The following is a 15,963-nucleotide window of genomic DNA, read 5'->3' on the forward strand; positions in this document are numbered from 1 at the left end:
CGACGCTGACTAGGGCATAAAGGTGGACATAAAAAAGGTTGAGTATGTTGGTTACATTCAGAATATGTTAACGACCAGATTGGGATAGCAACGAGATGGAACTGCCTAAGTGGCAGAAAAATTAGCTATTGCAAAACTGCTATTGCCTAATAATTAGTAGAAATGTAGATTTTGTAAAAAAGTTGTGAACTGCGAATATGGGGTTTGTACTTTCATGTACTGTTAAGTGATACAAAACCAACAGTGGTATTCTACATGATGCAAATATAACGCGATACAACCCAAGAAATAAGTTTGATCTAAACCAGAATTGCTGAAATAATATTTGAAAGGCAAAAATTAAAATATCAATAAGTTCTTTAATAATGTAGTTTGAACATATATTCCAAAGAAGATAAAAATCGATGAAAATTGCAACAGCGAAAATTTTATCAAAACTTCAAATATTGTTATCTAAAAAACTAAAAGTTATTTTTCAAAACGGGTTGGTTTATTGGAAAGAGAACACTTTTATTAACACTTTGGGAAATTTTCATACTCATATTCCAAGAACTGGATTTTATAATAATTTTTAAAACGTAATCGGCGAAAATTGCAAAATTCGAAAAGATTGTCGATTACTTTAAAAATGTATTTCTCAAGAGCTGAAAGTGATTTTACAAAACGGCTTGTTGCATTAAAAAGAGGATACTTTAATTACTAATTGGTGATATTTCCAGAAGGATCCTTCAAGAAATTAATTTTATAGCGAATTTTGCAAGTTATCGATGAAAATTGCAATATCGAAAATGTTATCAAAATTTCAAATATCATTTTCTCAAAACCTAAATGTTATTTTTCAAAACGGGTTTGTTCATTGGAAAGAGGACACTTTTATTAACACTTTGGGAAATTTGCATACTCCTATTCCAAGAACTAGATTTTATACGAATTTTTAAAACTTAATCGGTGAAAATTGCAAAATTCGAAAGAAATGTCGATTATTTAAAAAATTTATTTCTCAAGAACTGAAAGTGATTTTTCAAAACGATTTGTTGCATTAAAAAGAGGATAGTTTAATTAATAATTAGTGATATTTCCAGAAGGATCCTTCAAGAAATAAATTTTATAGCGAATTTTGCAAGTTATCGATGAAAATTGCAATATCGAAAATGTTATCAAAATTTCAAATATCATTTTCTCAAAAACTAAATGTTATTTTTCAAAACGGGTTTGTTCATTGGAAAGAGGACACTTTTATTAACACTTTGGGAAATTTGCATACTCCTATTCCAAGAACTGGATTTTATACGAATTTTTAAAACTTAATCGGTGAAAATTGCAAAATTCGAAAGAAATGTCGATTATTTAAAAAATTTATTTCTCAAGAACTGAAAGTGATTTTTCAAAACGACTTGTTACATTAAAAAGAGGATAGTTTAATTAATAATTGGTGATATTTCCAGAAGGATCCTTCAAGAAATTAATTTTATAGCTAATTTTGCAAGTTATCGATGAAAATTGCAATATCGAAAATGTTATCAAAATTTCAAATATCATTTTCTCAAAAACTAAATGTTATTTTTCAAAACGGGTTTGTTCATTGGAAAGAGGACACTTTTATTAACACTTTGGGAAATTTGCATACTCCTATTCCAAGAACTGGATTTTATACGAATTTTTAAAACTAAATCGGTGAAAATTGCAAAATTCAAAAGAAATGTCGATTATTTAAAAAATTTATTTCTCAAGAACTGAAAGTGATTTTTCAAAACGACTTGTTGCATTAAAAAGAGGATAGTTTAATTAATAATTGGTGATATTTCCAGAAGGATCCTTCAAGAAATTAATTTTATAGCGAATTTTGCAAGTTATCGATGAAAATTGCAACATCGAAAATGTTATCAAAATTTCAAATATCATTTTCTCAAACAGTTTTTAACTAAATGTTATTTTTAAAAACGGGTTTGTTCATTGGAAAGAGAACACTTTTATTAACACTTTGGGATTTTCATACTCATATTCCAAGAACTGGATTTTATAGGAATTTTTAAAACTTAATCGGCAAACATTGTAAAATTCCAAAAAGTTGTCTCGATTATTTCAAACATTTATTGCCGGATGTTCGTTCCACCACTTAGTATGCAAGAGTTATTAGTACATATATTTTTTCTATATTACACAGTTACCAACACATTTAGAACCTAAAACCCTTGTCAGAACAGCTTTTTACACCAGTAAAAACAGTAAATAACAAAAAAATTATATTAACTAGTTTTTTTGAATAACACTATGAAATTGTTTACAAAAAAACTTTAAAGACTAAAAACAGAACTTTTAGTTTCTAGTTATATGAGAAAACATGATCTTTTGTATAAAAACAAATCCAAATTGATATTTGTTATAGAACAGTAGAAAAGGGTTGTATTAGTTTGGGCTATTATAACGTTTTAATTCTCATGCTGATGGCACAACATTGCAGAAACAAGCAAAAAAGATAAGTTGCTGTGAAAATAATATTTTAATACCAACTTTAATAGCCGAAAATGGTAACACTAGGCATTAACACTAAGTACATCACATACATATATACCCACTAAGTATATATGTATGTGATGTACAATTGTTGGTAATCTATACACGGTCCACAATTTTTAGGATTGTGTGTGGGGTGAATACGTAGATGATATTAACATAGAAACGAAGATTCGGCCAAGAGCTGCCGCTATTGCTGAAAGATTATGGACTAATTCTAAAAGAGATCGTAGCAAAGATGTGGAATATCGATTTTATTTACTTGTTGGTATTCTGATACCAGCTCATCCCATTAATTCATGACTGTTGTAGTTCAATATTTAATTTGAACCAAGTCAAGCAGTATGATAATTTGGACAAAAATCTTCCTGTCGTCGCCAAAAACTAAAATTTTAAATGCCAAAACCAGAAATGAATGTCATTGAGATGAGAAAGAAGAGTGGGTTAGATAACTATCCCGAGGCACTCTACAAGAAGTGTCGCTAAATGAAAAATAGTAATTATTGATGCATAATTATGACAGGATTGCATCTGTTAACAAATTTTGTACAAGTGGAAGAAAACCTGAAAATGTCCGGAATATGAAGATATTCCCACTGATCAAATTTTCAAGCAGTTTGAACACACTTACAATGTTCGCTATGTCAAATACTTGAGTGACGGTTTCTCCAAGGCCTACCAAACAGTTTATCATGAAGAGATGAACACAAAAAGAATTGAATATGTTGACTACATTCAGAAAAGATTGAGGCGCAAATTGAGCTAGCTCAAGGAAAATGCTAAAAAACAACCAGACGAGACTCTCTACATGGCAGAAAGTTTGACTCTGACTCGTTCAGTTTATTACACTTCGAGTAATAACAGATTAAAACATTTTGCTGGAACAGTCGTTTTTTGCTGTTTCCAAAAAACTATGTTTTTAGTATGCTTAAGTAAATATCTCAGAACCTGTTAGTGCTATCTAAGTAAATTTTCTCCATTATAAACTTATCAATAAATACATTTCTTTATATAAAGCTTCCTTCGATGTAGAAGAGAAAAATATATGAAATATGCAGTTGGTTGGGTATGGACCTGCTTCATTCCTGAGTTGTTCAGAAAGGATTCAATCAAAATGATGTCACGGATATTCTGGTTGCCCTCCACTATTTGAGCACAATATATCACTTTACCGGGTTAGTCATGGTAGATTTTGGAATTGTAGTGTTCGAATTGTCACATGAAATGATTTATCATCGCCTACAATTCACGTGTCAGTATGAGCAGAGAGTGAGCAAAAGGTGTATAGTAGATATTACATCCCCTACACTTCCACTTTTTAAGACTTTTAAGAATATAGAAAGAGTTTTTGAGTGTAATTGTCAGAAATAAAATCAACAGAGGTTATTCAACCAACATAAACATCTAATTCTTTTAATTATTTTTAGCTTCAATTTGTTTTATAAGTTGCTTCTTAATACTTATAAATAAAATCTCAACGACTAATTTTAAATGTATTTATTATTCAAAAGGTACATAATTCAAACTTGGGTTCCAAAAGGTTCAAAATTACCAAATTACTTACTTAAAAGTGGATTTGAAGTTATCATCTCCCCCAAAAACTATTGGTATTTAGATCACGGAATTAGATCAAAAACAAGATATTCCACATGGAGACAAATCTTTGCGAATAAGTTACCAAAACACAAAAACGTTTTAGGCGGTGAGGTAACGCACAATTTTTTTTACAAAATCAAGAACAATCTTAATAAAAATCTATTTCTTTTTAATTTTTAGGTTTGTTTGTGGGGAGAATACGTAGATGATATTAATATAGAAACGAAGATTTGGCCAAGAGCTGCCGCTGTTGCTGAAAGATTATGGACTAATTCTAAAAGAGATCGTAGTAAAGATGTGGAACATCGATTTTATTTGCATCGAGAAAGGTTGGTTGCAAATCGAATCGGAGCTGAACCCGTTGCACCTGAATGGTGTGTACAAAATGAAGGAAAATGTTGAAAAAAAAATATATGTGAAAGGAGAAGAAAAATTTACTGGGAAATTTTTTTGAAAACTTCTTCTAAAACTGATAACGAAAAATCGACGTCTTCTTTAGTAACACACATCGGTGGTTTTATTCTTAAAACCTTAAATTAAAAAAAAATGTAAAAATTAAGTTATAACTTGTATTTTTTTTACTTACATTTCCATAAATACCCCCTTTCCCAAGAATAACTCCCATATTAAGAGATTCATCCAAAACTTGTAAAGATTTTTTCCGATCTAAAGGTTCTTTAGTTCCAGGATTAACCAATTCAACTCCAATCATTAATCCTTTTCCTCTAACATCACCAATCACTGGGTATTTCTCTGATAATTTTTCAAGTTCTAATAAGAAGTAAGTCCCAACTTTTTTAGAATTTTCTTGTAATTTTTCTTCTTCAATTACCTATTTAAAAATAAATTTATATCAATACTTTTTAGAATAGATAAATTAATTTAAACAAATAAATACATCTAAAACTGCAATTCCAACAGCTGAAGCAACAGGATTTCCGCCAAAAGTATTAAAATGTCCTGATTTAGTTAAAGCTTTCGCTATATCCGGCGTAGTAACAACAGCGGCTAATGGATAACCATTTCCAATTCCTTTAGCCATTGTTACGATATCCGGAGTAATTCCGTGAGCTTCAAAACCCCAGAAATGATCTCCGGTTCGTCCAAATCCAGCTTGGACTTCATCGGAAACAAAAAGACCGCCATATTCTTTAACCAATTTATAAGCCCCTTTAATATAATTTTTAGGAAATTGAACAACTCCGCCCAATCCTTGAATTGACTCGGCAAACATAGCAGCAACATGACCACTTGCTAAATTGTATGTGAAAAATTGCGATAGTTGTTGTAAATAATTATCTCCAGCTTTGCATTCGTTTGGGGAGCAATCACAGGTTCTTTTTGTTTGAACGGGGCTATCTCTGCAATGTGATCCACCCCACAGACCTGTATAAACATCAGGATTCATCACCTACAAAAATTATTTTATTTGCGAAAAAATCCTATTAATTAAGTTATATTTACATGATGAATTCCTGGTGGTTGAGGAATTGAATATCTATAAGAAGGCATTGATGTTAATCCCATCGATTGTGGACTCATTCCATGATAAGCATTCATCAAAGATAAAATTTCAAAATTATTAGTATAAACTCTTGCCATTAGCATTGCCAAATCGTTTGCTTCTGATCCACTGTTAACGAAATAAACCACTTTTAAATTTCCCGGCATTTTATCAGCTAATCTTGAAGCGTATTCATGAAGCTTTGGATGGTAATAAATGTTCGAGACATGCGTTAAGGTTTCTAATTGTTTTATAGTAGCTTCGTTAACTTTTCTAAAAATAAAATTAATTTAAAATTTGAAAATGTGTGTTTGATGGGATAATTTTACGGATGACAATGTCCTACGGAAACTGTACATATTCCACCGAAGAGATCTAAATATCGTTTTCCATTAATATCAAATAACCATTGCTTATAACCTTGGTTTAAAGCAAGAGGTTTACTGTAAAAAGTTGTTAATGCTGGATTTAGTTTTGTTTGGCGTATATTTTGGAGTTGCTCATATGAAGGACCCTATAAAAAAGATAGTGATAAAATTTAGTTTTAATTAGTGGTGGAACGGATATTCGGCAACTATCCGGTGTCCGGCCTATCCGCAATTTTTTTAAATCCGGCCGGATACCGGATAGTTACCAAATATCTGGCTTTGACCGGATATTTGGTAACTAGTTTTCTTCTCTTCGCTTGTAATTCATCATCACATTCATTACTAAAAGAACTGTCGCTGTTATCACTTGCAATTATTAATTAAAGTATCCTCTTTTTAATGCATCAAGCCGTTTTGAAAAATCGCTTTTAGTTTTTGAGAAATAAATTTTTGAAGTGAACGACAATTTTATCGAATTTTACAATTTTCGCCGATTAAGTTTTAAAAATTCGTATAAAATCCACTTCTTGGAATATGAGTACGAAAATTTCCAAAAGTGTTAATAAGAGTGTCCTCTTTCCAATGAATTAACACGTTTTGAAAAATAACTTTTAGTTTTTGAGAAAACAATATTTGAAGTTTTGATAAAATTTTCGATGTTGTAATTTTCATCGATAACTTTCAAAATTCGCTATAAAATTCATTTCTTGAAGGATCCTTGTGGAAATATCACCAATTATTAATTAAAGTATTGTCTTTTTAATGCAACAAGCCGTTTTGAAAAATCACTTTTAGTTCATGAGAAATAAAATTTTGAAGTAATCGACAATTTTTTCGAATTTTGCAATTTTCGCCGATAAAGTTTTAAAAATTCGTATAAAATCCAGTTCTTGGAATATGACTATGAATATTTCCCAAAGTGTTAATAAAAGTGTCTTCTTTCCAATGAAGCAACTAATTTTGAAAAATAACTTTTAGATTTTAAGAAAACAGTATTTGAATTTTGATAAAATGTTCGATGTTGCAATTTTCATCGATAATTTTCAAAATTAGCTATAAAATTCATTTTTTGAAGGATCCTTGTGGAAATATCACCAATTATTAATAAAAATATCCTCTTTTTAATGCAACAAGCCGTTTTGAAAAATCGCTTTTAGTTTTTGAGAAATAAATATTTGAAATGATCGAGAATTTTTTCAAATTTTACAATTTTCGCCGATTAAGTTTTAATAATTCGTACAAAATCCAGTTCTTGACATATGAGTATGAAAATTTCCCAAAGTGTTAATCAAAGTGTCCTCTTTCCAATGAACCAACCCGTTTTGAAAAATAACTTAGTTTTTGAGAAAACAATATTTGAAGTTTTGATAAAATTTTCGATGTTGCAATTTTCATCGATAATTTTCAAAATTCGCTATAAAATTCATTTCTTGAAGGATCCTTGTGTAAATATCACCAATTATTAATTAAAGTATTCTCTTTTTAATGCAACAAGCCGTTTTGAAAAATCGCTTTTAGTTCTTGAGAAATATATTTTTGAAACGATCGACAATTTTTTCGAATTTTGCAATATTCGCCGATTAAGTTTTAAAAATTCGTATAAAATCCAGTTCTTGGAATATCACTATGAATATTTCCCAAAGTGTTAATGAAAGTGTCTTCTTTCCAATGAACCAACCCATTTTGAAAAATAATTTTTAGTTTTTGAGAAAACAATATTTGAAGTTTTGATAAAATTGTCGATGTTGCAATTTTCATCGACAACTTTCAAAATTCGCTATAAAATTCATTTCTTGAAGGATCCTTGTGGAAATATCATCAATTATTAATTAAAGTATTCTCTTTTTAATGCAACAAGCCGTTTTGAAAAATCACTTTTAGTTCTTGAGAAATAAATTTTTGAAATAATCGACAATTTTTTAGAATTTTGCAATTTCCACCGATTAAATTTTAATAATTCGTATAAAATCCATTTCTTGGAATATAATATGTATGAAAATTTCCGAAAATGTTAATAAAAGTGTCCTCTTTCCAATGAATAAGCCCGTTTTGAAAAATAACTGTTAGTTTATGAGAAAACAATATTTGAAGTTTTTATAAAATTGTCGATGTTGCAATTTTCATCGACAACTTTCAAAATTCGCTATAAAATTCATTTCTTGAAGCATCCTTGTGGAAATATCACCAATTATTAATTAAAGTATCCTCTTTTTAGAGTTGCTTCGTTAGTTAAATCAGTATCATAAAAGTTTATTTTGTATCTTGGATCCAAATAAGTTTACGTATCTTATTATCTTGCTTGTTAATTTCATTTTTATTCAAATATCGCAATAATGTGGCAATATAGGGTATCACTTCAGAAATGCACCAGAAATTATAACCATAATGGCCGGATAGATATGCCGGATAACCTGATATCCGGTTTTTCGCAAAATCACTATCCGTTCCATCACTAGCTTTAATGATTTAATGAGTTTGACATTTATTATTAATAAATTAAATTAAAACTAAGCTAAGTTCTTGATTATTAATAAATGTAAAGGAGGTTAAGGTCAGTGTTGGAACGGAATGCTATTGAAAGTGCTTGAGAAGTTGAATGTAAGAGAAACTTGTCTTAAAACCTGACCAACCTCAAAAATTTACATATATTTTATAAGTAACTGAAGAAAGTTGCAATTTAAACGTTTTATAAAGATTTTTCTAATACATATTTTTTCATATAATTTTTATATTAAATTAAATTTTTATTTATCTGTTTATATCTTTATTATATTTTAACATGTGGTCAAGTATTTACAGAACTGCAAAATCAAGCACATCAACATCTGTCATACATATATCAATGCATGAGTGCGTCAAGAAACATGTCGGTTCTGGGTGACACAAAGAATCGAATGTTACGACAGTAACTTTTAAGTCTGTAATGGACTCTTCTACATTTCTACTGCTACACATCCAAAGGGAAATAGAAACAAACAAACTTCTTCCTATCATTTCAACATTAATATTTTGTAAAACCCATGATCTCGCTCTTCATAGGAAAGCATCTCATACAGGAAGCTGTGGAGTTATTAAAAGAACAACTTAGAATTCTCTCCTGGTAATACAAAATATACTTCAGTTCATCTCCAAAATGTACTAATCGACATCTGCGACCAGATTCAAAGAAAACTAATCCTAGATGAAGTAAAGGAATGTCATGGTTTTTTTATTTTGGTTGACAAAACGTTGACGCTAACGAGGCCAAAGACCAGTTGTTCATCGTCCATCATCGGTAGGTTGGCAGAAACGATACGAACAACTCTTAAAAAAGCTTTAGATAAGCTAAAGTTTCAACCATTAGAAAAGTTTGATGCCAAACTTGTTGGTCTTGGGGTCGATGAATGTGTCTCAATAGCAAAGATAATAGTTACAGTAGCAATATATTTTAAGAGAAACTTTACTCACCACAGAACAAGCCTATTGATACCCAAATTATAACTGTATTATAACTCTAACGAATTCAGGACGTATTCTTAATTACAAGACGTTTATTTTATGACTTGATATGTTCCAATTGTTGAACTAATCAAATATGAAGAATACTAAAACCTCAAAAGCGAAGCCGCTTTCATTGCAAAGACCTTGTGTTTCAAAAATTTGCAGCTCATTAAATGTTATCAATAGATTTAGTTGATCTTGCAGTTATTGTGTATCTAACTTGAACCATTCATTTACTATTAAAACTTTCCAAAAACCTTTATGTGCTTGTAATGAAAACGATTGTGGTGCTGAGTATTAGAACGATTACCTAACCGTTGTCATCCACATCACAAAACAATTCAAACTGTGGACAGACGCGATGTGAAGACAAGATATATCGCTCCAAAACGTAATTGTACATTGGTGGAATAGGAAAGCTTACATAGCAATAGGATCAATAGCTTTATAAGATGTTGAAAATAATTCTATCCCGAATATATTTTTTATCAAGAATATAAAATGTTCATAGTTATGATCTTTTCCATAATATTTTGATAACCGATAAAGAGCATTATTGTAAGAACTCGTATTTTGAACATCGTCGAAACTTGCAAAGACTCTCTCTTGTTATCGGTCTCTGTTTTCGCAAAAAACACTGAATGGTGCAACTTTTGGTAATCTTTGCGAAAAATCTTAAATCAAAGACGAGTAAAACATCTATGCAACGAGATTTCATTGCTCCGCAATTAGTAGCATCATTTGATACGTATCAGCTAAGTATGAGAGATGCTGTGTACATTCTTCAAGCCAAAAGTAATAAAATTTGCCTTTCAAAATAAAGTACCGGTACTTTATTTAAACTAAAACACTGATACATACTTCATAAATAAATAAAAAACAATTTACTGCTGTCGCAAGGTTGGAAGGAAGCGAATAAGTGTTTTAGAAAGCATTTTTGAGAATGCTTTTCAGACAAAACTTAATAGAGAAATATTTATTTAAGTTTGCCGCTATCATGTGTATTTGTAGATATTAAAATATCATTTACTACCCAATTGAAAATTACAAACAAGAATAAGGTCATAGATTCAATACATTTAGATAGCAAATGTATATTATAGAAGTTTAGGACATTTATGCACAGTACTTATAATTTTGGCGATGATGCCGATCACAAAACCAAAGTAAAAGCGAGTATAACCAACGAAATAATCAACTCATGGTAAACTTGATGGTCTTTTTTGTTAATTATATTTCTGGTTTTTTATTCAACACCACAAAATTAATAGCAGTTTTCTCCACGAATGCTACGTTATAATCTAATAATGCTTTGTAAAGAAACCAGAAAGGTTTGAAGCTTAGAGCAGAAACCGATTTTAACAAAGACTAAAATTTTATTCGCTATATTTGATGAAAAAGGTCAAGATGGAATCATGTCATAACTCCCGAATCTAAGAATATAGTGAAATCCTCATAGGAAAATATTCTTTTTATGAAAGAATATGTATTAAGAAATCTTTAAGCTTTAATTTGGATTCTAATAATATATATTTATCGTTTCTTAATTTCTAAGAATAAACTTACAATAATTATTTTAAAATTACCTCGTATTTAACAGGTTTGAATTCACAAATCGGCATTTCCTTCAATGATGAATAACTTCGTACATTTTTAAATCCATTACACACTAAAATTTAAATAAATTTGTTTAAACATAAATCTTTTCAATTTTTTTAATTTTTACCTTTTAAAATATTCTTCGACATGATCTTCAAAAAACTAAAAAATCTTCTGCACAAAGAATTGAATGCACTCTGTACCTGACTACGTAATGAAATGAATGAAATTGGTAGATATTATCTTATATGCAGTTCAAGAACTACGCTCGGTACCTAACACAGTTAACAAACCAATTGCTTTTAAATTGGTCTCGTTATCGCAACAGTTGAGTTGGTAAAGTTAGTAAAGTGTGAATATCATTTACATTGGGATTAGAATGAGTTGAAGAGAGAAAAGATTATGCAATTTCTTGTTTTGCATTGAATTTATTATCTGGGTTTTCTATTACAGGTTCACCTCGAAATTTCTGATAAAATTCGACCGCCAATGCGCTTCAAAAAAAATTTAAGATTATCTTTTAGGATGTGTATATGTTTTGTGAAGGTCAATTTTTACGTAATAATTATTTAATAATTTAAAGTTTTTTATTATGAAAGTTGAAAGCTAAAATTAAAATTAAATGTTATCTCGTTTAAGATTGTAGAGTGTAAATAATTTTAAGGACGCGTTTATTTATTTTACATCATTTTTAAATGAAATAAATAGAAATGGAAATTTTTGAATGTATTTTTTGCAACAATTTTATTATTTTTTAATTTATTTATTAACTAGACCCGATCACTTCTCTATTGTATAGGAGAGGGCACTTAATTAAAAAGTTTTAACTTGACATTGATTTATTTATTTACTAAATCCCTAAAGATTATTACATACACAAAAAAAATAGAAGTAATACAAAAAGAAACTAAAAATTTCTTGCTACTTAATTTTAGGAAAAATTAATTGTTGATCTATATTACTAATATAAAATTAATCCTAAAAATGTTTAAAAACTAAAAAAGAATATGAGATACATCACTATTTTTTTTAGATATTCATTTTAATATCTACAACAGAAACACGTCGACACCGAAAATAAAATTTCATTAAAATTATTTTGGCGCTAATCTTTCGAATGACTCGCTAAAGAAGTATCAGATTGATCGCGATCTTTGATAACACTTTCTAAGTCGGTTACAGCTGCTGATAATTGGAATAATCTTCCAAAAACATCACCCAAATCCATATCTTGATTTGTTATGATATAACAATCTAAAAAAACATTACAGAATAAACTTATTAATTTGAAAAAAAAAATTTGTATTTACCTGGTCTTTCAGTAATCAATTTTTTACAATAACTATTTAAAATTAGCACAATATCATCTTCAATTTCCATCGTTGCTTCTCTATCACTACAAAATTGTCCGCGATTATGTTTTACCAAAGATAAAGCACCTTGCCATTTTTCATTCGTAATCAATTCATATAACGAATTTTCTAATTCTTCCAGTGTGGTTGGAGCTGGAGAAGCTGCTGTCGAAGATACTGGGGTTGGAGTTCCACCATCAGCTTCAGTATCTTCAATAACTCTAGCTAAAGCGCTCTTTATTGAGATGATTTCACCAGTTACATCTTTGTACTAACAAACAAAATAATAATTTTTAATTATTTTAGAACGCAATGCAAGAAAATTTAAATTTAGAATATTTACCTGAGTGTTTTTTAAAGTTGTATTTAAAGTTGAGATCATTTTATTTGCAGCTTCTATTAATAAAAGCAATTGAAAATGTAATTTATACAACGCTTTACCTAAATCAAGTAAATAATCTTCGTTTTGATGATCTCCTTGTCCACTTAATTGTTCTAGTTTTAATGATGTTTTAACAGAATCAGAATACTAAAATTGAATCATTTTAATGTAATTTTACGCTTTATTCTACAGGGTGTCACAAATGTGGAGGCTAACTTTGCGATGTTGTAATTTTGTTCGTTTTTGTTGTATGAATATGAAATTTTGCACGGATGTTAGTCGTATTGTTGCTAAAGAATCCTAAAAAAGTCCAAAGGATTGCTTTGTGCGTTGTCAGGACCGATATAGATCACACCACTATTTTGAGAATGAGTTAGAAGTAACTCGGAAGAGATATCTTAATTATAATCTATCGTTATTGGGAGACCAGTAGCATCGAGGATTGTCCCAGAAGTGGAAGATCAAAGACTGACCTCATCATGGTCAAGAATGACAAGATCCACCAGAATTCCAAGAGGAGTCTCATAAAAATGGTGAAAAAAGTGAATTTGACGGTCAAAACGATAGAATTGTTGTGCAAATGGTTCAGAAAGAAATGAGAGTGGTCGCTACGTGAGATTCTGATGAAGGAAGTGCTTCCTTAGAGCCAGTCTTACTTCAACGAATGCCCCTAGACATTCCAACAGAACTCAGCGCCTGCGCACAAGGCTAAGGTGGTTCAACAGTGGATCAATTTTCCAGCCATGATCACCTCCACGGAGTGGGCCTGATTTGTCGGTCTTTGAGAACAAGACCTGTGCTACTCCGCATAAGAATATCGACAGTCTGAAACGAGCCCTTTAGAAGGAATGAGACGATCTCGACGACGAGTACCTCTCCGCCATGGTGGTTATGTTCCCCCCTTCTGACGAAGGCCTGTGTTTACTTTGTACATTGTGTATTAACAAAATGTTTATCACCAACAAACAAAAATGTATGAAAAAAACAATGATCCTGGTGTGTAGAAAACAACAAAAAAAGCTAACGCAGCAGAACCAAACTATAGGCCCAATCAAAGATAGCAAACCAACCTATTTAGCGATTACATACTTGGAAAAGGTTTATCGACCTTCCACTACAATAAAAATATGGACAAAATAAATGTATTAAATTACATCGAAATCATACACCAGTCCCTAGTGAAATAGAACCAAAATCACCCGCTAAAGATAAAAAAATAATCAAACAGCTTCCGCAGTTTGTGGAAAAATGGATATTTTCCAGATAAATGGAAGTATGTCCATTATAGTTTTTCCACAACTCTAGCTTACTGGTAGGGCTATCAAAAATCTTAGAAAAAGTAATCCAAAGCAGAAAAGACTACCCCGCCATATCAATTTGGATTCAAAATCATTCATCAATTGCAAAGGGTTATTGAAGCCATCGAAAGGGAATTTGAAGCGTTATACAGTAATAGTTTATTTCGCCAAGCGTTCGATGAGGTGTGGCTGGACGGCTTCAAATACAAGTTCCTACATCTAAAACAGGAACGTACCAAATCAAAATAAGAACTTCCAAAAATTAAAACTATAAACAATTAAAACTATAGAGGATATCGTATGCACATGGGCTAATAAATGAGAAATTGTAGTAAACCCAGCTAAAACACAATTGAATGAGTTAGAAGCAAAGGGTATAACTGCACGCAAGGCAAAGTGGAAAAAATCGGGCTTAAAGTTTTTTTAAATCCATATGACTGTTGTAATTTTGTGATTATGTTCAATTATATATGATATGCCACCAAACAATTTTACTCATACATTACCCAAATCTGCACAAAACTCGTTTTGAGTCAGAAATGCACTTGTACAGTTTTATTTCTTACCTCTTCATTTACTTCAAATAAGTAGATTCCGAAAGCTTTCAGTGGTATTAACTAACAACGAAGCTGTAGAATGATCAAGTGAGGCTGTTAAATATCCAATTATAGACAAAGAAACACAAAAATTTATTTCTAAGGAAAGTTTACGGTGGAAAAATGTGCTTCAATGGCTGATGCAGATTACATTATATTCAGCTGAAAATAATCTGACTTTCAGAGGGTCTTCTTATAAATTATTTACTTCAAATAATAGGAAATTTTAGGGCTCGCACAATTATTGGCAAGATTTGCCCCTGTCATGAACAAGTATGTCAAATTAGCAATGAAAGGTCCATTATTGTGGCAAAAATATACAAAATGAATTGATAGAATTAATGGCATCGCAAGTTAAATCCAGAATATTATGCCACGTAAAGAATTCAAAGCATTTTGCAATCATAGCTGACTGTACTCCTGATATATGCCATAAAGAGTAACTCTCACTAACATTAAGGTGCACTGACATAACCAAGGATGTAAAGAATATTTCATTACATTTTTGGAAATTGATGAAACAAATGGTGCAAGTCTCACAGAAGCTATTTTACAAATATTGAGTGATTACAATCTCAATATTAGCGGTTGCAGGGAATATGATAATGGCGGTAAAATGAAAGGAAAAAAACTTGCAAAAGGGCTTGCAAAAGAGAATTACCGACCTTAATTCGTTAGGTCGCTTTCTTTATACCATGTAAATGTCACAATTATAATTTAAACTTTTAATCTTTATTCGGAATCTTGCAAAAAATATTTACTTTATTTGCAACATCAGTAAATAGATGGAAAATGTTAAGGGAGCATTTGAAAATCTACATCCTTAAAAAATTAAGCAATACTCGCTGGGAATCCCGAAATAAAAGATAATGCTTTAGCGTCTTTGGCTGAAGATACCAAACCAAACGATTCTACGACGTCACACAAAGTGATAACACTTACAGAATAGCTGAAAGATTTTAACTTTATAACTTCTCTTATAACATGGTATGATATTCTTTTTTAAATAAATGTGGTCACCCAATATCGACTTCGTTCATATTACAGAAATGCTTAAAAAATGTTGTTCATGTTTGAAAAATTACCGACTAATAGTTAGGGTTCGAACAAGCTAATTTTTAAACCCAAAAAGTGGCTAAGACACATTAAAACCAATAAGTGTACCTAAAAAAATGGAAATGTTACTGGGAATTTTTTTGCCATAAAAGAAAAGTAAAATAAAGAACAGTTGTTAAATCATTGTTCTGCACTGCAAAAAAAAACTAATACTCAAC

General features: G+C 30.4%; 3 protein-coding genes across 5 annotated transcripts in view; 1 reads left to right on the forward strand and 2 right to left on the reverse strand.

The window, feature by feature from the left end:
• The first annotated feature begins 197 nt into the window (after positions 1–197).
• Positions 198–4,512, forward strand: LOC111421278 (beta-hexosaminidase subunit beta-like). Its single transcript, XM_071195594.1, has 3 exons — positions 198–202; positions 4,026–4,221; positions 4,291–4,512. The coding sequence occupies exons 1-3, from the start codon at positions 198–200 to the stop codon at positions 4,510–4,512; spliced, it is 423 nt and encodes a 140-aa protein (XP_071051695.1).
• On the reverse strand, positions 3,997–11,356 carry LOC111421259 (alanine--glyoxylate aminotransferase 2, mitochondrial). Its single transcript, XM_023054405.2, has 7 exons — positions 11,189–11,356; positions 11,049–11,131; positions 5,944–6,128; positions 5,575–5,887; positions 5,009–5,521; positions 4,697–4,942; positions 3,997–4,640 (listed from the first exon to the last, which is right to left on the reverse strand). The coding sequence occupies exons 1-7, from the start codon at positions 11,208–11,210 to the stop codon at positions 4,545–4,547; spliced, it is 1,458 nt and encodes a 485-aa protein (XP_022910173.2). The 5' UTR covers positions 11,211–11,356; the 3' UTR covers positions 3,997–4,544.
• Positions 11,357–11,889: 533 nt separating this feature from the next.
• Positions 11,890–15,963, reverse strand: part of LOC111421251 (Protein furry) — an 80,487-nt gene continuing 76,413 nt past the window's right edge. For all 3 annotated transcript variants that reach the window (XM_071199667.1, XM_071199666.1, XM_071199665.1), the window contains 3 exons: positions 12,757–12,942; positions 12,372–12,684; positions 11,890–12,315 (listed from right to left, as the gene is read on the reverse strand). In XM_071199667.1, the coding sequence (XP_071055768.1) occupies positions 12,167–12,315; positions 12,372–12,684; positions 12,757–12,942 (648 nt within the window). In that variant the 3' untranslated portion in view covers positions 11,890–12,166. The remainder of the gene's footprint in view (positions 12,316–12,371; positions 12,685–12,756; positions 12,943–15,963) is intronic.

The sequence above is a fragment of the Onthophagus taurus genome, chromosome 1, assembly GCF_036711975.1.
Source record: "Onthophagus taurus isolate NC chromosome 1, IU_Otau_3.0, whole genome shotgun sequence".
NCBI lineage: Eukaryota > Metazoa > Arthropoda > Insecta > Coleoptera > Scarabaeidae > Onthophagus > Onthophagus taurus.

What these genes read in the sequence shown, in the direction of transcription:
- LOC111421278 (XM_071195594.1), top strand. An exon ending in AAAACGTTTTAGGCGGTGAG is followed by an intron (nt 4,222 to 4,290) that starts GTAACGCACAAT and finishes TTTAATTTTTAG; the next exon opens with GTTTGTTTGTGGGGAGAATA.
- LOC111421259 (XM_023054405.2), bottom strand. Translation starts at nt 11,210, where the DNA reads ATGTCGAAGAATATTTTAAAAG. An exon ending in TTGGAATTGCAGTTTTAGAT is followed by an intron (nt 4,943 to 5,008) that starts GTATTTATTTGT and finishes ATTTTTAAATAG; the next exon opens with GTAATTGAAGAAGAAAAATT. An exon ending in AAGGGGGTATTTATGGAAAT is followed by an intron (nt 4,641 to 4,696) that starts GTAAGTAAAAAA and finishes TTTTAATTTAAG; the next exon opens with GTTTTAAGAATAAAACCACC.